The 24854-nt window shown below is 38.0% G+C and overlaps 1 protein-coding gene across 2 annotated transcripts; it reads left to right on the forward strand.

Annotated features, from left to right (window-relative positions):
* The first annotated feature begins 933 nt into the window (after window positions 1–933).
* Window positions 934–12067, forward strand: LOC139069982 (G2/M phase-specific E3 ubiquitin-protein ligase-like). 2 transcript variants are annotated; one of them, XM_070551477.1, is made up of 7 exons: window positions 934–1131; window positions 1591–1658; window positions 2811–3022; window positions 3355–3622; window positions 3696–3850; window positions 5614–5855; window positions 11307–12067. In XM_070551477.1, the coding sequence occupies exons 2-7, from the start codon at window positions 1635–1637 to the stop codon at window positions 11552–11554; spliced, it is 1149 nt and encodes a 382-aa protein (XP_070407578.1). In that variant the 5' UTR covers window positions 934–1131; window positions 1591–1634; the 3' UTR covers window positions 11555–12067. The 2 variants fall into 2 exon arrangements, with proteins under 2 accessions (XP_070407578.1, XP_070407577.1); XM_070551476.1 differs by having other exon boundaries at window positions 935–1131; window positions 1565–1658.
* The last annotated feature ends 12787 nt before the right edge of the window (window positions 12068–24854 follow it).

Genomic DNA, 24854 nt, shown 5'->3' on the forward strand with positions numbered 1-24854 from the left:
CACACACGCTTTGAGGCAGCAGTCCTTTGAAAGATTTTTATCTTAATGTTTTGTGAGGATGCTGATCAATTTTGGGGTCTTTACATTCAAATCCCTAGGAGAAGATGTTTATGTAATTTTCCCAATTGAGTTACATTGAACATTGGTTGGGCGATTAATTGAATTTTAATCTGTATTACGATCGGGGTTTTCAACGATCACAAAAAGAAAAACAACTGATTATTTATTTAGCTCCTCCTTTGCCGTTTGCTCCTACGCCGGCGCCACAGCTCCGACTACTGAAACGAGCGAAGCCCCTCCACAGCTGTGAGAGCGCCAGCAGGCAACAATCAGTGCGGACTTAAAATGAATCGCGCTGCTCAGCCTCTGACTGACATCTGCAATCAGATGGAAATACTGTAGATACTGTCTAAAATAAATTACTAACATAGCAGTGGTGTTCTACACACGGTTTAGTTACTCCCACATCTACATATACAGTATATGCGCTATCAATAGATCCTCGCATGTCCGCCTAGACGCCTGTCCAAATCAGTCAAAATATTTACATTACTGTAGCTGCGTGTTTAACTCGTCCTGCACGTGCGGCAAGGTGTGTCAAGTGGTGCATCTGAACAGAGGTGTTTGTTTTTTTTTGCCAGAATTGCGTGCGGTGTGTCGGCACCGTTAGTCTCTTCTGTGATTGCTATTAAACAAGAAAAAGCAAGGCAACCACTCTGACTCATTAAAGAAATGCTAAAAAGGCCTTTTAGGCAGTCTGGACTTTCATCCAGTCTGTGTTTGCTATATTATTCTGTGTCCTTGTCCATTTTGATGGCCACACTTAATAACTTCTTGAAAGCCAATTGTAACCCAGACCAGGTGACCGAGAGCTGCAGGAGTAGTGCGCCTCGTGGTTGGACACGCCCCTTAAAAGGTGTGTGCCCCAGTTGATTACCAGCTGCTGCTCCTAAAGTGCTGATTCAAACATTCAGCTCGGCTCTTCCAGCTTTATGGCTGTTCAAGAGTTAGCAGCTCTTGATTTCCCTTTAAAACATTGCTCTATGCTACTGTGAGTCGGTCCATGTTAACCTGACTTGAAGCTGATCCTCACTACCAGGAAGCAGTGAGTGTTTGGTGTTTGGCACACTGGTAAGCCATACAGCTTTGCTGAAGCTCCTCATTTAGGACCTAGAATAATTTCCAAAACCGTTACACAATGATAAACAGTCTGTTCTTGACTTCAATTTTAACAGTAAAAGTAAAAAATAAGCACAACAGTAATTGTCTATTTGTTTTAGTATTTGCAAAATCCATTGTGACATCTTAACCCATATGAGACATACCCCTTGGTGGGGCAGTATGTCACATGTTCACACTCTCCATTTGATTGCCTATAGTTCAATATTGCACAAATAATGTGAAAATAACATCAATACCAAATATATAGCTTTGACTTGGATCTTTTATCTGGTACACATTTTCAGTTTTTGTAATGTATTGATTAATACAAGACTAACCACTCTACAAAAATATTTTAATAGGGGATAAAGGCGCAAGTTAAAGCAATTTCATTTTTTCTCAGGAACCCTGCAACTGATTTCTTTATAGATTCAGATGAGGAGGAGGAAGACGATGACATTGTGGAACTGCCTATGGAAAGAGAAAATCTGCCATTGGTAAGTGATGTGCATTTTAAAATATGCTGGGAAGATACTGTATGGCATAACATTGTGTGTTTGTGCAAGTGCATTTAAAAATGTTTTAGGAGATGTAAGTAATAACTCGATGTAGCAATCACTATCGTGTTGTTACTGTGTGCAGTGTAAGGGATCCCTCATTGTGCATATGTTTCCTTTTGGGTGGATACTAGGGATGCACCGAAATGAAAATTCTATGCCGAAACTGAAAATGAGAAAGCCAAGGCCGAAAACTGAAACCAAAAGAAAGATGTAAATAATTAGAACCATAGTGTTTAGTGCTATGATGAGTTCCAACCTCACTAAAATCAAGGCATTGCAGTTAAACAAAACTATGAAACTATCATGCAGCACTGACATGTGCTGCATAAATATTTAATTATGAATAAATATGAAATACAATTTTAAATAAAATGTTTTGCTTGCCTCCATTCATGTACACATTAAAAAAATAATTATAAAAAAAATCAATAAATGATGGGCTTAAAACTTAATGGCAGGAGAAAGACGGTAAAATAAGTAGAAATAAGTCTTTTTAAGCAACTGCAATGCCTGGCCCACACTCCATTCTAGAAGGTGGTGGTAATGCACGACAAATGTTGTGTGCCAGCTGCTGAAAAACTCTAGAAGAAATATTTTCCTCTCTGCTCTGATAAAAATTCTAGAGCTGACTCATAGCGTGTAGAAAGTAGAGCCACCACATACATTCAAATTGGGACGCGAATTGACCCACACCGTTAACATTTCTACAGTCTGCTGCAGCCGTAGCGAGCAGCAAAGCAAACCCATTCGGTCGTTCAGACGCTGGTGGCTAGATAGCTGTGTTCTGTTAGCTGTAGCAACGGTTAGCATATGTAGCGTCATCTAAGCACAGCGGTTCAGCCTCTCGATACTAGCAGAAACCAAGCCTTTAGTTCTGGAAGATGGAACGTATCGAGGCAGAATAGACTGTAAACAATGACATCATGTTTCGTCCGTGTTGTTTCGGTGGTTCAGGTCTTTCGGCCGAAAGTTGAAAATGAACATTTGATTCGTTTTCAGCCTCTCCTTGCATCGTATGGAATTTAATTACAGGGCAAAAAGAAGTCCCAAACATTGCAGTTTTTATAAATAATGTTGTCTTTCATTCAGGTTGAAGAGGATGTAGCTGTCCTCTTAAAACAATTCCAAGAGGACAACCTCTCAGGACTAGTGCAAAAGATCTGCATCAGAAGGCGAAAGCTTCTGGATACGGCCATCAGGGCAATGTCACGTTTAAGTTTCTCTTGGAATGACTCACCGGAAATAGAATTCTTCGGAGAAGAAGCGGATGATATGGGTGGGCCCCAGCGTGAATTTTTTCGGTAAAAATTTTTCTAATGGCCTTAATGATACATTTTTGGGTTGTTTTTACATGGCATCAGAATAGCACACTTGTCTTCAAAGTCTTATGAAATTGCACTGTACTCCTATCTGAGGTATTTTTATTATTCTGACACAATTCTACATTTAATGTGCCTTCAAAACTCAAGTGACACAGAACTAGTCTAGTATTCCCTTTTACTGGTGTAACTTTGCTTCCTTCAATTACATTTTATTTCTATAATGTTACTTTTTCTCATCAAGCTGTCATTATGTTTCTACTACACATGTTTTCAATTGAACTTTGCATTAAGTCTTGTTTACTTTTTCCCAGACTACTAATGATTGAAGTACAGTCAACCCTTGGGATATTTGAAGGCAGAGCTGGACAAGTATTCTTTGCTTACGACCAGTCTGCACTTGAACAAAATAAGTTCTTCCAGGGTGGAAAGCTTATTGGCTGGTCTTTAGCTCATGGTGGTCCAGGGATAAAGGCCCTGGATCCAAATTTGTACCAGATGATGTGTGGCCAGGATCCCCCATTAGAACACTTCAATCCTTCTCTTTTGCCAGACCCGGACGTGCAGGAAAAACTAAAAAGGGTAACACTCATTTTTGGTACGTTTTCCCCATGTAGTGGTGAACTTGGCTAACAATAATATAATTTGATTGAAGGTTTTACAGTGCCAGACCTGTGAGGATCTTTCAATGCTTAAAAGGGACCTGGGAGAGTGGATTGCAGACTGTGGGTTCCCAGGTGTGTTCAACGCTAAGCTGGAAGAAGTCCCCAAGATATACTCCTATGTAGTGAAACACTACATTTTCTTGAGGTAATGTATTTGCACTTAAAATGGAAATGGACTCCTCAGCACTCATGAAGACATAACACACTGCACTACACACACAAAACACACAAATTGAATTTTCAGCAGTTTTTACTCCCTCTGTCATGGACCTTTTGTTATTCTATCCCACATCCTAACACTGCAGCATACACATCCATACAGTACACACACACACCCGACTTCATACCACTTCTTACATCTCCCATACACTTTTGGGTATTTGTCTCTCTCTCTCTCTATATATATATATATATATATATATATATATATTCCTCTCTATCTCTCTCCATGTCTATCTATCTATATCTCTCTCTCTATCTGTGTTAATAGAATGTAAAAATGTCCTTGTAAAGAGGATGGTTGGTCACCCTGTGGTTAGGGCGTGTTTTGAGATCTAAGTAACTAACTATGCTAAGAAAAATAACTAACTATAATAATTCGTTATTTTTGATTTACATTTTATTTTGATCAAGAGAGGAACACAATTTGTATAGCTGCTGTTTTCTGTCTCGGCTAATCTCCAATATCAATAAAACCAGTTAGCAAAAAAAAATTGTGGTAGTACTGTAGTAGGATTTACCATTCAAGGGCAAGTATAATAAGAAAACAGGAGGAAATACTCTTATCTATTTGGTTATGCATATTTAAACAATATAATTTTCAAACAGTAGCTTCAGGGAGATGTGATTTTGTCTTCAAGAAAAGACTCTGGAATGAGTTCATTTATATATTATATTGGGAACTGATACAAAATTTTCAAGATATCAAACTGCAAATGGGCATCCAAGATCTTTTAAACAAAAGTTCCAGTTTTCAGTTGCTGCTATCTTAAGATGATTAAATTAATAGAGAGAATATAGTTTGTTAGTTTATTTTGTAGTACTTTTGGGAAAATAGGTAGAACATATTTACTATGGGCCAAATATTGTTTGCCAAATGCCATTAAACAGATGTTTCAGCCTTATGGTATTATTTCTTAATGTTTTTCTTATAAATTTTAAACATCCTACGTTATTGAACTCACCGTCCAACGCTCCTGAATGCACCAGTGACGCAGCTCAGTTCCAGTGAGACGAGCTTCAGTCCTTTTCCCCATTGAAAGATGGTTACAAATAATCTGATTTATAAAAGAAAGACCAGACTTTAACCTGCCAGATTGCTTTTTTAAACAACTTTTGAATTGATTTTAATTTGAAAAAAAAAAAAAAATCGTATGGGAGTGGGGAAAGTCACAATTGACCTACAGCTGCTTTGTCGCCCCCCTAGTGGCTTGGGGGCCCTGTGCAACTGCACAGTCTGCCTATAGGAAGAAACGGCCCTGCCATCTATGAAACACTTCCATGGGTAAAACCTATATGCTCACACACAGTTATAGATATGAGGACATCAGGGTCTACGGATACATTACTGGGTTAAGCTCATCCTCAGTAGATAGTTGGTACCAGTAGGGTTTCATTGACATTATTATTCTATTTATAAACCCTTTTTTTCTGTTGTGAAAGTATATTTATTTGTTCACTTTGGGATCTGTTATGTTAATATTGCACCACTTACTGACCATCCCTCCTCATGCACACAATACACTGCCTGCCAATCATGCCATCATCAGGAAGCTCCCCTCACCATGCCAATGTGGGACCAAGGCCTTATAGCTCATTTGTTTGCACTCCATGTTTTTTGTGTTATGTTTATGTAATTCATTACCGTGGGGTAATTTTTTTTACATTCTTTTTTTGTTGTTGTTGTAGGTCAACAAAGATGATAAACCAATTCACTGAGGGAATCAGCAGCTGCGGAAGACTCTGGGACCTCATTAAATGCAACTGGATTGCATTTCTCCCAATCTTCACAAACATGCAAGAACCAATGTCAAAGGGAGCATTTAAGGCCCTATACCTGTACACCTACAGTGGGGAGAAAGGGACCAATGTACGGGAAGCAGAGGAGGAAACGGCATTCAACTTTGAGATGATCCTCAATAAAATCGAAGGTAGTTATTACAAGTTGTTGTAGACTAGTGGTTAAGCATATATAATAAGGCTTCACACTGACCTCTTTTACATTTTGTTTTACATTTACTGTATGTATTGCAATATTTAATTAAATATAGTTTTTAGAGCACCAAATACAATACTGTTGCCTTGCAGCCCTTTTCAGACAGTAAGAGGAGCACCCCAGAGTAACAGTGGCAATGAAAATATTGCAAACTTCTCAAATATGAAAAATAAGAAAAGATTCTAGTAATTTGTTTAGGAAGCACTCATGGGCAGATCCATGACTCAGGTACTCAATACAACTGGCAGGCACCAAGTGAAGTATAAGGAATTTATAGATGGATCACAAGGTTTCCATCATTTCAAACAAGTGTCATATGAGGAGAACATTTTTTTCCAAAATGATATTGTTGTAAAAGCATAGTTTGTTGTCTACGGTTCTGGTTTGATGGCCCAGTATCTGTCCATTCATTAAAAGGAGTGTTGTCAATAATGGGGATAACATCAAAGCAGAGTTTAATTTGACAATTTTATGAAGGGAGGATATGTTACAGGGACTGTAAGAAGTAGAGAAGTCGGTCCTGTTTTGGGCCTACACTCAAGAGTTAATGACAGGGAAGCAGGAATTTGATGCCAGACTTGACATCCACCAGAGATCATTGTTTTAAAGGAAGGCAGAAGAGGCAAGAATAAGACCAATCTAGCAGATTGCTACTACAAAATTTCTATGTCTGATACACATGTCCTTTCCCAAAAATTAGCATGTTGTGATAAACTTAATTATTTTCTGTAATGTACTGGTTAACATAAGATTTTCACATATTTTGGATCCATTGCCCATAACTGAAGTAGTTAAAGCAGTATTGTTTTAATACTGATGATTTTGGCATACAGCTCATGAAAACCAAAAAATTCCTATCTCTAAAAATTAGCGTACCGTAAATCCTCTAATACAGGCCCGGGCCTGTATTTGACTCAAGCTCATCAAGCTCCAGGCCTTTATTGGAAGGAGGGCCAGTATTAGAGGCAGACATCTATTTCAAATTGAGCAAAAATGAACTAATGGTTCGCTGGAGTTTTTGACAATTAAAATTGCGCCCACATTTTCAAAGTTAAACACATTTCTTTTAACAACGGTAGTTTCTGCTTCAGCCATCTCCCCCCTCCCCCTGCTTCAGCCCCCTCCCCCTGCGCAGCGGCCCCAAACTCACTGATGCGCCTGCAGCCTCTCGGAGTTCCTGCTGCTCTAAACATTAAAATAATTATTTCATTTTCTGTTCCTCACTTCTGATTACCTTCAATGGTGTCTGTTTGTTGCAACAGCAGGTACAAAAACTAACTTGTTTTTATTTGACTATTTTTCAGTCCTGTCTGTTTATTATCTTCCTGCATCTCCTCTCAATCCTAAAGAGAAACTGCTACCTGGGTTCATATATATTCACCTCATGAGTTACCTTTGAACTGCAGTTCTAAAAGATCTACCGACCGCAAAAACAGCGGAGCGCTCGCTGTTTGGCGGCCGTATCAGTGATCAGTGCGTCGGGGGACAAGGTGATGCGCGCAGCGCCCCGCTCCACAGCATGCAGCGAAACGCATCAGGCGCAAATAAAAGACAGAAAACATTAAAGGAAATGAACTGACATGAACGATCGCGTGTTAAATTAGTTTTTGAGGTGGCGACACCTGATTGTTACTGTGGCCGTGCTCAGGAGGCAGATCTACCGACCGCGCAAACAGCTGAGCGCTCCCTGCTTGCCGGCCGCATCAGTGATCTGTGCGTCGGAGGACAAGGTGATGCGCCCCCCTCCACAGCAGTGATACACATCAGGCGCAAAAAAAAGACAGAAAACATTAAAGGAAATGAACCGACATGAACGATCGCGTGTCAGTACCTACAGTCTGGCACAACGCGTTGCCCCCACCCAGCCCCCGAGCGCAGGAGCTTGTCACCTGCTGATAGCAGGCTGCTGTCTTTTCCGAGGGCTGCATCTTGCCGGTCATTATCACGTGACAGCGACTAGTCGACGACAGGCATAAAAAGTCACTATAGTGAAGTTGACTAGTTCATACACCCCCTACTGCTGCTCCCCAGAGTGTTCTGCAGCATAATCAGCACATTCTCTTTGAACTTGATAGTGTAATGACCTGTCTGGGGTTGTAAGCCAGGTGCATTCTGGGTATTGTGTTATATGTGTTTCCTATCGTTCTGCTAGTTCCTATGTGCTGATTTGCGTGTTGTGTGAGTGTTATGTAAGCCACAGGGAAGGTGATGTGTGTTCTGTGAAGCAGGTTGAATTAGCATGGTTAACTGACACCGTGACTCTGTGTGGTAGGAGCATGATAGAGGATCGTGTCTGTAGCGTTACAAAGCGTTGAAGAAAAAGCCCAATAAAGGTCTGCGTGAACCTCTACTGCCTCCTGCTGGTTGATCTGGGGACTATAACCCTGCCGCTGGGACGCTTATACTTACTTGTTACCACATTCCACCCGGCCACAATAAGAGACCGGGTTGACTCCGACACCGGCCAAAATTGGAGACCCGGCCTTTAATTGAATACCGGCCTGTATTAGAGGAATTACGGTATTTAGTCAGATCAATAAAAGAAGTTTTTTTAATACTACAAAGTCAACCTTCAAATAATTATGTCCAGTTATGCACTCAGTACTATGTGGGTAATCATTTTGCTTAAATGACTGCTTCAATGCGTCGTGGCATGGAGGCAATCAGTCTGTGGCTCTGCTGAGGTGTTATGGAGGCCCAGGATGCGTCGATAGCGGCCTTATGCTCATCCAGTGTTGGGACTTTTATCTGTCAACTTTCATTTCAAATATCCCACAGATTCTCTCTGGGGTTCAGGGCAGGAGAGTTGGCAGGCCAATTGAGCACAGTAATACCATGGTCAGTAAACCATTTACCAGTGGTTTTGGCACTGTGGCCATGTGCCAGGTTGTGCTGAAAAATGAAATCTTCATCTCCAAAAAGCTATTACGCAGATGGAAGCATGAAGTGCTCCAAAATCTCCTGATAGCTACAGTAGCTGCATTGACCCTGCCCTTGATAAAACACAGTTGACCAACACCAGCAGCTGACATGGAACCCAGACCATAACTGACTGTGGCTACTTGACACTGGACTTCAGGCATTTTGGCATTTCCCTCTCCACAGTCTTACTCCAGACTCTGGCACCTTGATTTCCAAATGACATGCAAAATTTCCTTCAATCCGAAAAAAAGTACTTTGGACCACTGAGTAACAGTCCAGTGCTGCTTCTCTGTAGCCCAGGTCAGGCGCTTCTGCCGCTATTTCTGTTTACAAAGTGGCTTGACCTGGGGAATTGAGGGTGCCAATGGTGGCCTTCTGGACAGCAGTCAGGTCGGCAGTCTGACCCATGATTTGCAGTCTTGAGTAGTGAACCAAGCTGGGAGTTTTTAAAAGCCTCAAGAATCTTTTGCAGTTGTTTAGAGTTAATTAGTTGATTCAGATGATTAGGCTAATTCATGATTGGGTAGTGAGGATCCAGGCGCAGATGTTTTGTGCTTCTTTGGCATTTTAATGAAAAGTGACAAGGACAAAAATGCAAAAAGGGTAACCAGGAACACTGGGAGGGTCCTCAGGAAAAGAGTCCAGGGATCACAGGGAGAGGAGTAGCCAGACGAGCAGAAGGGGGAGAACCATTAGGTTCAATGAGACAATACGACCTGACAACAGGTGAGAAGCTACGGGCATACAAATCGTTAGATGCATACAACTATGTTGTCTGTGGCCATGTATAGAAAGTAAAATATCACGACATACACTCTTTTTGCGTCTTGAAGGCAGAAGTCCTTCCTAGCCAAAGACAAGGACACAAGACTGCTATGTACGAGGCTTGGGTCATAGTAAACAAACCAGAGAACTACGTCGTCACAGCCAACTGTACCTGCATGGCAGGGTGAGTATAGCATAGGTTTCTTTTTTTTAGCGTGCTCAGAGTACAATCGTGTTAATTTGAGAGAAATACAGTTTATACTAATATGCAGTGGGAAAATACAGATGAATTAGAATGAAATGTTAATTTTAAGCATGAAATAAAGCGTATAAATTTGTTAAGTTCTGTAATTTTGATGTTCCAGACTTGGGTCATGCTGCAGCCACGCAGCAGCAATTTTATTCAAAGTTGAGCTTTGTGTTAGGATGGGAAAAACAGAAAACCTTGCCTATAAATAGACTGCTTAAAAGCAAACCGGCAAACGCAACTTACTTTATTTAATAGAACACACGTTAACCAGCTTTCTGGTGTAATCTTAGTACATAATTACCTTACCTGATATAAAATGGGCGCTACAAACTCGAGCATTTCTGATCGTGTTTTCAGTCCAGTTTTCATCAACCCTTTTGATGGCCTGCAGCCACAGACGCCTCCGATTTTGTTGAAATGGATGTGCTCCCTTCGGAATTCTGTAAAGTTTGAGTCCACTGCTTGAAGAGAAGCGATTCTGGCATCCATACACGCAACAACCCGACATTTTTATGTGCTCAGAACTTCAAAACAAAGGGTTTAAAACGCTGTTTTAGTATCGAGTGTGAATGAGGAAGCCTTCACTCGTTGCCAGGCTGCGCGCGCAACTTTTGATGATGTAGGTAGTAAAAGGGTCTATATACACGGGGAGTAACTACACACAGCTGGATGTGATTACAACAGACTTTTCATGATATGGTAATTTTATGAGAAAGGAATTTTGTGTTTTCATGATTTGTAGGCCAAAATCATCAATATTAAAAAAATACAAGGCTTGAAGTACTGCAGTTGTGTGTAATGAACCTAAAATATGTGAAAGTGTGTTTACCAGTACTTTACCGAAAATAATGAAGTTTATCACAATATGCAAATTTTATGGAAAGGAACTAGATATCAGGTATACAATTTTTGTAGTAGCAATCTGTCTCTCTCTCTCTCTCTCTCTCTCTCTCTGTCTGTGTCTCTGTCTGTCTCTCTCTCTCTCTCTCTCCCCCTCTGTCTCTCTCTCTCTGTTTCTCTCTCTCTCCCTTTCTCTCTCTCTCTCTGTGTGTTTCTCTCTCTCTGTCTGTCTGTCTCTGTGTTTCTCTCTCTATCTATATCTATATATATGAGAGAGAGATATCAACATTTTAACTTAACGGTATTGAGATTACATAATTCACAAATTTAGGGAGGGAGATCATTCCACAATATGGACGCACGGGAGCAGAAAGCTCTTCCTCTTGTAGATGTTGATATTCTCAAAGTTTCAATAAATACTCTTGGAATGTTTTGGGTTTTACAAGGCACTAAGTCATTATTAGGTCTTTAAAATATGATGGAGATAAGCATTATAGTTCATCAGTTCTAAATGAAAGTAATAGTAATGTCAGATAATATTACTTGAAATGTACCTGAATATTCAAAAAGAATGCAAATGTTGATTTGGCTTAGTTTTGTTTTCGACAGACAAGGTCACTGACCTCACATACGAGGACATCCTGATTTTCATGACTGGTGCAGATGAGGTGCCCGTCCTGGGCTTTCCTACAAAACCAACCATAGGGTTCTACTCACAGGAGCCTGGACAGCGACGCCTGCCATACGCTTCAACCTGCCAAATGTGTCTTTATCTCCCCAGAGACACATCTGAGGAGGACTTGCATGACCTGCTTTGTGAGTCAATAAAGGGTTCACATGGTTTTGGTAAAGTCTGAACTATTCATCTACAGAAGTTAAAACAGTAGGCCTGGAGCTTAAAACTGCAACTGTGGTGTCCTTTTTGTTTTATGAACTAGCATAAAGATAATGCTAGTGCTAGGCAAACATTTTTTGATGGTTATATTTTGCTTGTTGAATAGTTGATTTTCCTTGGCTTTTAGATGTAGAGAGTTTACGGTTGTGTTTTTTTCTGTAGTATCACAACCATGAAGCCAGTAGTGGTGGTTGATTTTTTTCTTTCTTAATTACAAGTTGCAATGAGTTTTTCCTGCGATCCATGCAATATTTTTTTTTTGCAATACAGTAAAACATTGTTAATGGTGTGTTCTTTAAATGTCCTGGAGTTTGTGACTGGCTTTTTGTGTTTATATATGTGCATAGTGATGTATTAAATTTGCTATGGTTGAAATTATTTTTTTCTCCAGCATCCATACTATGAGACTATTGGTAATGGATTTAAGTTGCAATGAAAGAAACATTGTTCCTGAAAATAAACACTTATGGTAATATCCAGCTGTGTTGTGTGTGGATAAAGTTGTGGTGGGGGACTCAAAGTTCTGTTAGCCAAAAACACTAAGATCATTATCAAAATTTTAATTGCACAAGCTAAAAACAGGCATTTTACATTTAACCCACTATTATCTATATGTAACCCAAATTTTATATTAAACTTCACAAGATTATGAATTCTCATATGACATGTATGTATGACAGCGCTGTACAAATTTTGATTGCGAGCGGAAAAAAGATTCTAAACTAACATAGCGACAACTTACAAAGTAACTTTATGGGAAACATTGCAGTTTTCTAAAACCAATAAAGCAGTTGGTCCCAGAAATTACATTAACTGTTGTTGTAGACATATAAAAGAAAAAAGGCAAAGGCCAAATGAGTTCCATTTAACATAGTGTCAGAAGGTGTTATCTAGTGTGAAAGCATCCTGAAACACATTTCAGGTTTGAAAATAGATCTCCATCCGTCTAACACACTCCAGGTATTTATTTTTCAGATCTGCCATCCCAGCTAAAGCATTGTTTAGCTCCTCCTGTTGGTTCAGCGTCAGATGGAAAGGTGGGGAAACTATAACAGCCCTATGAATGTCTTCCTCGTTGGCTTGCAACTGGTTGAACTGCAACCCATGTCTGGCCAAGCAAGTTTCAAGATTCTCTTGGCTGTAAGGATCCTGTCCAAATATGCCTTCAAGTGCCGTAGAATCAGACTCGCTTGTCAGCATGCCCTCCATCCAAAGTTGCACTGGGGTTCTTTGATTGGCAGACCTGATTTGGTGGTGGTTCCATGCATTTTGGAAATGGTCTAATCTTGCCTGAATTTCTGGAAGGAAAACAACTTGGAGTGCCATCTTCTGGGTGTCTGATGAGGGGTTCAATATCTGCTCATTTTCATAGGAATAAAAAAGGCTGTAAAAGTAGTGCACTACTTGTGTGAATACATCTCTCCAAAGTCGCTCTATTCGTTGGTTGTGCACAGATGGACCAGTAAGATGTCTTCCTGGGCCTTGTAGGAGGGCCATGAGAAGGGCAACCAGAGTGTTCTCGCCTCCATGGTCAGATCTTACCCTGGAGGGTAGTCCGTACAGACATGTTGCTCGGACAAAGTGGGTCAAAACTGTCCGAGCACTGTTGTCAGTGCTGCACTTAATGTAAGTGATGAGTCGAGAATTTCCATCAATGCAACCATGTGTTACAAACCCCCATCTGTAACACATTAAATACAAAATAAGGATTATCCATACAACACTAATAATTACAATGTTACCATGAGTATATGGCAATTTTTAAATAAGACATAAAACTGCACTTCAATTTTCATGTGATTAAAAAATAGACTTTACAAAATACTGACATGAAGGCTGAACTACTATTACTGACCGAATGAGACGCATGTGGCCATCAATATGCCATAGACTGTTTGGGTGGGGGACATGGTAACTTCTTCTTGCTACAGTCTGGCTCCACCTTTGGGCTGCAGCTGATGGGTCAATACGGTTCAGGATCTCCCTAACTCTTCTTCTGGGAACCACAAAGCCATCAGAACGCAGATATGCCCTCATCATCTATATGGAGTTGAAAGGAGAAAAGTGTCAGTGTACTAAAAAACGCAGCATATATTCTAATACATAAATAGGTTTACTCAGGTAAACATTTTGTAACTCACTTCTGACCCAGCTCTGGGAAACTGGTTATGGAGTGTCACCATCTTCACCTCCAGGTCTGCATCCGTTATTGGTGTGAACCTTTTCCTTGATCCCAAGTGAAAACCCTTCATTTTCTTGTGCAGATATGAGGCAGAACATCCCAAGATCCGAGCCATAGCTCTCACTGTAAATCCCTGTGTCAGGAGGAGGTCTACTTGTTCCCTAGTGACATCAAGGGCAGGCCTCCCTCTACTGCCTTCAGTAATGAAAAAAGAACAGAAATTAGGCAAAACTAATTTCTTTGAAAACAATATGTAAATGTATAACAGAAATGTATTTATGTGATAGGATTTTTTTGGTAGAGAAAAATTATTCTGCCTCTATGTAATGCTGCATTTTAGGTGATAAAATGTACAACTCATACATTTTGGCCTATGTAATTAATGAAAAGCTTAATTATCCCTCTAATATCAAGAGTTTAGAGTGATAACTACACAGAATACAGAAGACCTGGAATAATTATCCATTATACCATTCTCTGGGTGAGAACTCGTTTCTGAATCGCTGGAGGTTGTAGGTTAAAAGGTGATCAAGTACACATAAAGTCGTCCCGTAAAATTGCCTGGTGACAGTTCTAAATTATTGCTCTGGTTCAAATGCTACATGATAACCATGGCAACAGAGACTCAAAGTTTTACAGTTGAGTGCAGTGAGTCATCGCAACAGCAAGACAAACAAAACATGAGTTTATTTATTTTCACTTATTTGGTGAGTTTGACAACTTTGAAGAGTAACATTTAAATTAATGGAAATGTAACTTTTGGTATTAAATAAATTATGATGACTGGCATTGGCCCACTGCCATTGCCTGTCATTCTGTCTTGCATATAGGCTACTTGCTTGCTTTCCTTTCAACATGTGAGTGAATGGTTGACAATATTTGTTGTAATAAAGACGATTTAGGAAACCATATTTTTTACTCGTTCCAATAAAGTTTTGCATCATCCTATGGACGAACACAAGCAGTGGTGCACTGGCCTTCGGAAAAGATACTTTGTATCACGTTACAGAAGGTAAAGTCAACATCTCACTTCCCATCACAGATTCATTCGCCTCGCTGGTGCCACGTTGCTTGACAACATCTGTATACTAGAGATATTAAATAGTGCAATCGACTTATAAAAAAGGTAGTGGCTATTGTTACTGCAGCTAGTGACAATAAAGTTCAGGCTATTTTTACATTGACTTCCGGTTGTGCATGTCCAGTAAAGGCAGTCAGAAGGCTTTAAAGAATATATTACTTTCCACGTCAGCGTAAGTTTCAGCCAAAAATGATAGCGAGATGTTTCTGTCATGCTATTGTAGCATTTAAAAAAAAAAAAAAACATTAAAAGAAATGTCAAGTGTATCACGGCCTGGCCTCGAACCCCCAACCGTTGGTTTGCAGTGCACACACAGTACCGCTACACCCCAGAAACTCTAATAATTTCCCTTTAAAGTTTCTATTAGACTTACTGCTTGTCTGTGGCATGGCAGACAATAAACTAGCTAAATGAGCGAGCCGAGGGTCGGGATTCTTTAAAAAAAATAATGCTGCACCTGTCCCTTGGGCTCCGTAGAATCAATTACTTAAAGTAAATTTGAAAAGATGAGCAACTTACCTGAAAGCAGTCGTCCAGCATGAAAAGTATGACCGGCTGTTGAGGCTTCTACGGCCACGGAGATAGTAGTTCTAAGCTCCCTTAGACTATTAACAATTTCCCGTATTGCATCGGGGCTAAGAGTAGCTTCAACTCTGCACAGATTTGCAATGGAGATGTCAATAGCGCGTACCTCTCTGGGGCCCGCACATCCTTGGCTATATGCTTGCTCTATTGATATACATCGTCTTCTAATACGTCTTAGAACGGCATCCGCCATACTGCTGGCTCAGCCGCAGCAGTGCGTCACTTTGGCGCTCCCCGTGGAGTACAGGCCAATCACGGCCCCCCTGCGACCGAGATCGACCGAAAAGCGAGAGTGACAGTATCGTTGGCCAATCACAAAACGCCCGCCTCTAAGTGACAATCAGAGACCAATCAGAGACCTTGCTGTTCAGGTAAACCTTTTAGGTGTTGTTGTGGGGGTCAAAGACTGTTAATTTTCCGCTCCGCATGGTCGCTCGGGGAGAACGTTTTCTACGTTTGATCTCATCATTTTGTTTTGATAAAGAATGGCGTCATCGAACGGTAAGTTGTGTTGATTTAGTTATTGTCTTACAAGGATATTTAATTACTGCTTGTAACATTTTTATTAACAAAAATTTAGTTATATGAAGCAGAAGCGGGATTTTTTTTAAAACTAGTAATCACTCCGTGTTTAAAACGGATAAAATATTCGCTGAAAATAAACTTCGGACTTAATCAGAAATGGGTAGTATATATATATATATATATTTGAAACTGTAACCTTTAATTATAGTCATTCCATGTGTAGGTATTGCAGGCGCACTCGGACACAGGAGACAACTATTCAACAGGCATTCAGTCTCCTCTGTCGGCCGTATCCGGTGTCATCAACCAGCCATCAGCACCACAGAAGGAAGTCGTCCAAGTTGCTCCAACAAACAACCCGCACCTCTTTGTTCTTCCTCCAGACACAGCTGGAACAGCAAAAATTAAAATGAAAAGGACTGTTACAGAACTGCCTCAACAAGCACAGAACACCAAGGGACAGCTTTCTTCGGGAAGACTTCTTCCGAGTACATCAGGTCCCAGGCTTCTCCCTAAATTGCTTCCTGTCCAGCCACTTTATCAAGCCAACTTGCCACTGTTTGTTTCTGCACTAAGTCCCTCAATTTCTGCCCTTGCTGTGACTGGGCCATCAGTATCTAGAGGCCACCAGACCCCTGATGTGCCCGACACCACACAGCAGTACAGGAAGAGGAAGCTGCAGAGGGAGCAGGCTGGACAACCTACATGAACATATGTAAAAAAAAAATCAACAATGATAGTCTGTAAACAAAGCAACCAAGAAAGGAAGCCGTCCTCTCATAAACAGTATTTTGGCTACTGGTACTGTGAAGCGACTGCAACAAAGTCATTTGAAGAATGGAGAGCTGCCTTTGCTTCACATGGTTATGGGAAAAAGAAAACAATATAATAGATTAGAATTCAACTTTATTGTTGTTGCACATGTCACAGGTACAAGGCAGCGAAAGGCAGTTTGCATCTATCCAGAAGTGCTTTAGCTGTGATAAAGTATATTGCAAATACTGTATGTATTAGCAATAGTATTGATATGTCAGTATATTACAGAATGAGTCTATTAGAACGTACACAGTGTGAAGTATGTTATTAATATGACCAAGAAAAGAGGAGAGTAACTTTATTTTGTTTGTGTGATTTTATTTTGTTTATGTGACTACTGCTTGCAGTTCCCTGTTCAATTGATTGCTGTTCCCTGTTAAATTAAAAAAGAAAAAAGTCTAAAGTTTTGTTTTGACTGGAGAGAACTAAAAAAGGTTACACTGCCTTCTGGTGCTAGCTCAAAATAACCTCAGTTTTTTCCCTCAGTGTCATTTGATCAATTTCTTGGGAAGATGGATGGATGTATATATATATATATATATATATATATATATATATATATATATATATATATATATATATATATATATATATATATATATATATATAATGAACTACAATAAAATAGATAACTGGCACACTAAATTCCAATTCTCCTCAATGGGACTTGAACTCGCCATCTGATCTCCCTTACACGACACCAAACGAGGTGCTTTACTTGATTCGGGAGGGGGGAATAAAAGCAGTAAAACAATAAAACTTTGAACATTACAACACAAAGAGAAAATAAATAATGTTACGGCAATTGCGGAATGCCATCTGCGGGATTCGAACACGCCGCAACGACCAAGCAGTAGGTGTCAAACCATGACTTAGGAGTGCAAGCCTTGGCGCTCAGGGGCACCCATCAATATGTGATTGCGAGGCCACAGCACATACGTTTTAGACTGGGTGGGATTCTTATACCCAACAGGAGTCTTCTGCCCGCCTTCTCATTAGAATATGCATAATTTGTGTTTCAGGCACTAGTTAACTAGTGAGCTGCTGCACTGCCACACATGTAAAGTGGTGAAACTTCAATTGTTCCACTAGTTAACTAGTGGACAAAAATGGTCAGCTTGTATGTGTTTTTAGGTGTAACTAGTTAACTAGTGAGCAAATCCGCACCTCACTAGTTAACTAGTGAGCACATCCGCACCTCACTAGTTAACTAGTGAGGTGCGGATTTGCTCACTAGTTAACTAGTGAGCATATCTGCACCTCACTAGTTAACTAGTGAGCAATTCCGCACCTCACTAGTTAACTAGTGAGCAAATCCGCACCTCACTAGTTAACTAGTGAGCAAATCCGCACCTCACTAGTTAACTAGTGAGCAAATCCGCGCCTCACTAGTTAACTAGTGAGCAAATCCGCACCTCACTAGTTAACTAGTAAGCAAATCCGCACTTCACTAGTTAACTAGTGAGCATATCTGCGCCTCACTAGTTAACTAGTGAGCAAATCTGCACCCTACTAGTTAACTAGTTGGCCTTTTGAGGCCCACTAGTTAACTAGTGAGCATATCTGCACTTTACAAGTTAACTAGTGATGCTTTTTTGCACCTTACTAGTTAACTAGTGGGCGCTTTAGAGCGCACTAGTTAACTAGTGAGCAAATCTGCATCTCACTAGTTAACTAGTGAGCATATCCGCACCTTACTAGTTAACTTGTGGGCGTTTTGGGACCCACTAGTGAACTAGTGACACTTATTTTGCACCTCACTAGTTAACTAGTGGACATTTGTACCCTCACTAGTTAACTAGTGAGCAGTTCCGCCTTCACAAGTTTACATGTAAGTGTCACACTGAAGCCACTAGTTCACTAGCTGAGGTTCCTCTGGCCAGCATGTTAACTTGTGTGCCGCATGCAAATGTTTGGGGTGGGATTTTGCAAAATTCCGCACTGTGATTGGTTGTCATATTTTATTTTGACACAGGGAGCCAATAGAGAGTCTTAATTTGAGAAATTCTCCGCCTCCTAATTAGAATTCTGCGCAACTAGCTAACTAGTGTGAATGTAGTGTTGAACTAGTTTACTAGTATACATTTATGTCCTCACTAGTTAACTAGTTTGGACAATGGATGCATCAACTAGGTAACTAGTGAGCCTGCTACAATCAACTAGCTAGCTAGTGAGCCATTAATGGTTCACTAGTTAACTAGTGGCACTGACCTACTCCAACTGGTTAACTAGTTAGGAGTTATGCCTTCACTAGTGAACATGTGGACACTTTGAACTGTCACTAGTTAACTAGTGAGACACAAAAACCTTCAACTAGCTGACTGGTATGCATTTTAGCCTTTACTAGTTAACTAGTGAGCCATTTTTGTGTCACCTAGTTAACTAGGAAGCCAAAATGTGTTCACTTGTCAACTAGTGGGCATTTCTTCTGTCACTAGTTAACTGGTGTGCACATTTTGGCCATCACTAGTTAACTAGTGAGACACAAAAACCTTCAACTAGCTGACTGGTATGCATTTTGGCCTTTACTAGTTAACTAGTGAGCCATTTTTGTGTCACCTAGTTAACTAGTGAAGCCAAAATGTGTTAACTAGTGAACATTTCCGTCTCCCACTAGTTAACTGGAGGGCTCATTTTGACCCTGACTAGTTAACTAGTGAGACACAAATACCTTCAACTAGCTGACTGGTATGCATTTTGGCCTTTACTAGTTAACTAATGAGCCATTTTTGTGTCAACTATTTAACTAGTGAAGGTCAAAATGTGTTCACTAGTTAACTAGTGTGTACATTTTGACCCTCACTAGTTAACTAGTTGACCTGTTGACAAGATATCAGAATTAATGCTCAAGCGGCTGGCCAAATTGGGCAAAGTTAACAAGTGGGATTTTTACATTCAGTAGTCAGCTAGTACGAGTTTTTGTACCTTACTAGTTGACTAGTAAAAACTAAATGTGTTTTAACTAGTTAACTAGTGGACATTGATTTGTCCACTAGTTAACTAGTGAACACACTGAGCAATACTAGTTAACTAGTAAGACATGAAACATTTTAACTAGTTAACTAGAGAGAATTTAGGCCTTACTAGTTAACTAGTTGACATTTAGGCTGTGACTATTTAACTAGTTGACACAGACATGGCTAACTAGTTAACTAGTGGACAGAAATGGCTTACATGTTCATGACAATTCTGGCTGATATCCTGATATCAGAATAAATGCTCATTTGGCTTGCCATAGCCTCCTTCTGATATCATGTAGAAACAAGCAGTATCTTTCTGATATCATGTAGAAACAAGCAGTCTCCGTCTGACATCATAAAGAAACAAGCAGTCTCCTTCTGACATCATAAAGAAGCAAGCAGTCTCCTTCTGATATCATGTAGAAACAAGCAGTCTCTTTCTGATATCATAAAGAAACAAGCAGTCTCTTTCTGATATCATGTAGAAACAAGCAATCTCTTTCTGATATCATAAAGAAACAAGCAGTATCCTTCTGACATCATAAAGAAACAAGCAGTCTCCTTCTGACATCATAAAGAAACAAGCAGTATCCTTCTGACATCATACAGAAACAGGCAGTCTCCGTCTGACATCATAAAGAAACAAGCAGTCTCCTTCTGATATCATGTAGAAACAAGCAGTCTACTTCTGATATCATGTAGAAACAAGCAGTCTCCTTCTGATATCATGTAGAAACAAGCAGTCTCCTTCTGATATCATGTAGAAACAAGCAGTATCTTTCTTATATCATGTAGAAACAAGCAGTCTCCGTCTGACATCATAAAGAAACAAGCAGTCTCCTTCTGACATCATAAAGAAGCAAGCAGTCTCCTTCTGACATCATAAAGAAACAAGCAGTCTCTTTCTGATATCATGTAGAAACAAGCAATCTCTTTCTGATATCATAAAGAAACAAGCAGTCTCCGTCTGACATCATAAAGAAACAAGCAGCATTCTTCTGACATCATAAAGAAGCAAGCAGTATCCTTCTGACATCAAAAAGAAACAAGCAGTCTCCTTCTGACATCATGTAGAAACAAGCAGTCTCCGTCTGACATCATAAAGAAACAAGCAGTATCTTTCTGATATCATGTAGAAACAAGCAGTCTCCTTCTGACATCATAAAGAAACAAGCAGTCTCCTTCTGACATGTAGAAACAAGCAGTCTCCTTCTGATATCATGTAGAAACAAGATATATATGTCTGATATATATCGGAATATATATATATGCTTGTTGAATATAAATCTTCATTAAAATGTTTAAATGTTAATTTTTTAAAACGTTAAAATGTTCATTAAAACATTAAATTCTTCATTAAAACGTTTAAATGTTCATTTTTAAAAACGTTAAAATCTTCATTAAAATGTTTAAATGTCCATTAAAACATTAAATTCTTCATTAAAACCTTTAAAACTTCATTTTTAAAACGTTCAAATGTTCATTAAAACGTTAAAATGTTCATTAAAACGTAAAATTCTTCATTAAAACGTTAAAATGTTCATTAAAACATTAAATTCTTCATTAAAACGTTTAAATCTTCAATTTTAAAATGTTAAAATGTTCATTAAAACGTTAAAATGTTTATTAAAACGTTAAAATGTTCATTGTAAAAATGTTAAAATGTTCATTAAAATGTTTAAAGGTTCATTAAAACGTTAAAATGTTCATTAAAACGTTTAAATGTTCATTGTAAAAATGTTAAAATGTTCATTAAAATGTTTAAAGGTTCATTAAAACGTTAAAATGTTCATTAAAACGTTTAAACGTTCATTAAAACGTTAAAATGTTCATTAAAACGTTTAAACGTTCATTAAAACGTTAAAATGTTCATTAAAACGTTTAAACGTTCATTAAAACGTTTAAATGTTCATTAAAACGTTAAAATGTTCATTTTTAAAATGTTAAAATGTTCATTAAAGTATTTAAAGGTTCAGTAAAACATTAAAATCTTCATTAAACATTAAAATTTTCATTTTTAAACACGTTAAAATGTTCATGAAGCGTTTAAATGTCCATCAAAACATTAAATTCTTGATTAAAACGTTAAAATGTTCATTAAAACATTAAAATGTTCTTTTTTAAAACGTTAAAATCTTCATTAAAACGTTAAAATGTTCATTAAAACCTTTAAATGTTCATTAAAACGTTAAAATCTTCATTAAAACGTTAAAATCTTCATTAAAATATTAAATTCTTCATTAAAACGTTAATGTTCATTAAAACATTAAAATGTTCATTTTTCAAAACGTTAAAATGTTCATTAAAATGTTTAAAGGTTCATTAAAACGTTTAAATGTTCATTAAAAGGTTAAAATCTTCATTTTTAAAAATGTTAAAATGTTCATTAAAACGTTTAAATGTTCATTAAAACGTTAAAATCTTCATTAAAACGTTAAAATCTTCATTTTTCAAAATGTTAAAATGTTCATTAAAACGTTTAAATGTTCATGAAAAAGTTAAAATGTTCATTTACACATTTAAATGTTCATTAAAACGTCAAAACCTTCATTAAAACATTAAAATCTTCATTTTTAAAAAACGTTAAAGTGTTCATTAAAACGTTTAAAGTTTCATTAAAATGTTAAAATGTTCATTAAAATGTTTAATTTCATTAAGATGTTAAAATTTTCATTAAAACGTTAAAATCTTCATTTTTAAAAATGTTAAAATGTTTATTAAAACGTGAAAATCTTCATTAAAAACGTTTAAATGTTCATTAAAATGTTAAAATCTTCATTAAAAGGTTAAAATCTTCATTTTTAAAAATGTTAAAATGTTCATTAAAACGTTTAAATGTTCATTAAAACGTTAAAATCTTCATTAAACTGTTAAAATATTCATTTTTAAAAATGTTAAAATGTTCATTAAAACGTTTAAAAGTTCGTTAAAACGTCAAAACCTTCATTAAAACATTAAAATCTTCATTTTTAAAAACGTTAAAATGTTCATTAAAACGTTTAGTTTCATTAAAATGTTAAAATGTTCATTAAAATGTTTAAATTCATTAAGACGTTAAAATCTTCATTAAAACGTTAAAATCTTCATTTTTAAAATTGTTAAAATGTTCATTAAAACGTGAAAATCTTCATTAAAAACGTTTACATGTTCATTAAAACGTTAAAATCTTCATTAAAACGTCAAAATGTTCATTTGTAAAAACGTTTAAAGATTCATTAAAACCTTAAAATGTTCATTACAACGTTAAAAACTTCATTTTTAAAAACGTTTAAATGTTCATTAAAACATTTAAATGTTCATTAAAACGTTAAAATGTTCTCTAAAACGTTAAAGTCTTCATTAAAACGTTAAAGTCTTCATTAAAACGTTAAAATCTTCATTAAAACATTAAAATCTTCATTTTTAAAAATGTTAAAATGTTCATTAAAACGTTAAAATATTCATTAAAAACATTTAAATGTTCATTAAAACGTTTAAATGAACATTAAAACATTAATCTTCATTAAAACGTTAAAATCTTCATTTTTAAAAATGTTAAAATGTTCATTAAAACGTTAAAATCTTCATTAAAACGTTAAAATCTTCATTTTTAAAAATGTTAAAATGTTCATTAAAAAGTTAAAATCTTCATTAAAAACGTTTAAATGTTCATTAAACTTTAAAATGTTCATTAAAACGTTTAAATCTTCATTTTTAAAAATGTTAAATGTTCATTAAAACGTTAAATTATTGATCAAAAAGTTAAAATGTTCATTTTTTGAAAAAAGCAGTCTCCTTCTGACATCATGCAGAAACAAGCAGTCTCCTTCTGACATCATAAAGAAACAAGCAGTCTCCTTCTGACATGTAGAGACAAGCAGTCTCTTTCTGACATCATAAAGAAACAAGCAGTATCCTTCTGACATCATACAGAAACAAGCAGTCTCCTTCTGACATCATAAAGAAACAAGCAGTCTCCTTCTGACATCATAAAGAAACAAGCAGTATCCTTCTGACATCATACAGAAACAAGCAGTCTCCGTCTGACATCATAAAGAAACAAGCAGTCTCCGTCTGACATCATAAAGAAACAAGCAGTCTCCTTCTAATATCATGTAGAAACAAGCAGTCTCCGTTAGAGCTGAGGAAAATAATCAAATAATCGATGCATCGGGATTCGGACATAAACGATTCTGCATCGTAGAGGAGTACGCCATAATCCATTATTGTGGAATGTAGTTTTGTTTTTTTAACGGCGGCACAAGCGCCGTATCCAAATCTGTCAGAGTGAGCGTCCTCCACATTTACCTCCGCCTTAATGTGGTACTGCAGGGCTTAGCGCTGGAGTTGTAACCCGAGACCAAACCGGAACCGAATCAGCCCGACCGGTTCTGTTGGATTTGGGCCGTGAATTATGTTAATTGAGTGGGATGTCACGCGGCGCGCTCCGCTCGCTCGATCAACGACCGACAGAGAGAGAGAGAGAGAGAGAGACACTGACTGCTCACACAAGAGAGGATCGGAGGACGCTCCTCCAAACCGATGCTCCAAACACGCGTTATTATTTTCATAATTTAATTATTATTTCTCCTGGAAGCGCTCAGTCAGACTGCTTGTTGTAATGTAGGGAGATCAGGTCTTGGGGGAGGGGGCGGGTTCAGTGACTGCGGCTGCAGCGTGATCGTCTGTCTTTTATTTAGGGACTCGGAGAAGTTAAAAGGAGAGAGAAATGAAGTTCTTGTTCCACTTTATTCTTTTGTTTCATGATGATAAACTGATGTTAAATTCAGCTTAAAGAGAAACTGGGAGGAAGCTTTGGTTCATTTTAGGTTACAGGAGATCTTGTTTCCTATCTGCTCCTCCAGAGACAGCATGGACATTAGGGTTACACGGTGAGGGTCACACAGGACAGGTTAGTGGAAAGGTTTGTAGTTAGCTGGTTAGTGAAGGAGATCCATCAGGTGGGTAATTTAATCCTAATCCAGCCCACAGCCTTCTGCTGGTGTTATTATCAGAAAGAATAAAACACACATCTTAAATATTATTGGAAGTGTAGAATTTGTTTTATGTTTTATTATTTTCTGCATCAAACAGAACTTGATTCATTCTCCAACATTTCAGAAATGAACCACTG

The sequence above is a fragment of the Nothobranchius furzeri genome, chromosome 5, assembly GCF_043380555.1.
Source record: "Nothobranchius furzeri strain GRZ-AD chromosome 5, NfurGRZ-RIMD1, whole genome shotgun sequence".
Lineage (NCBI taxonomy): Eukaryota > Metazoa > Chordata > Actinopteri > Cyprinodontiformes > Nothobranchiidae > Nothobranchius > Nothobranchius furzeri.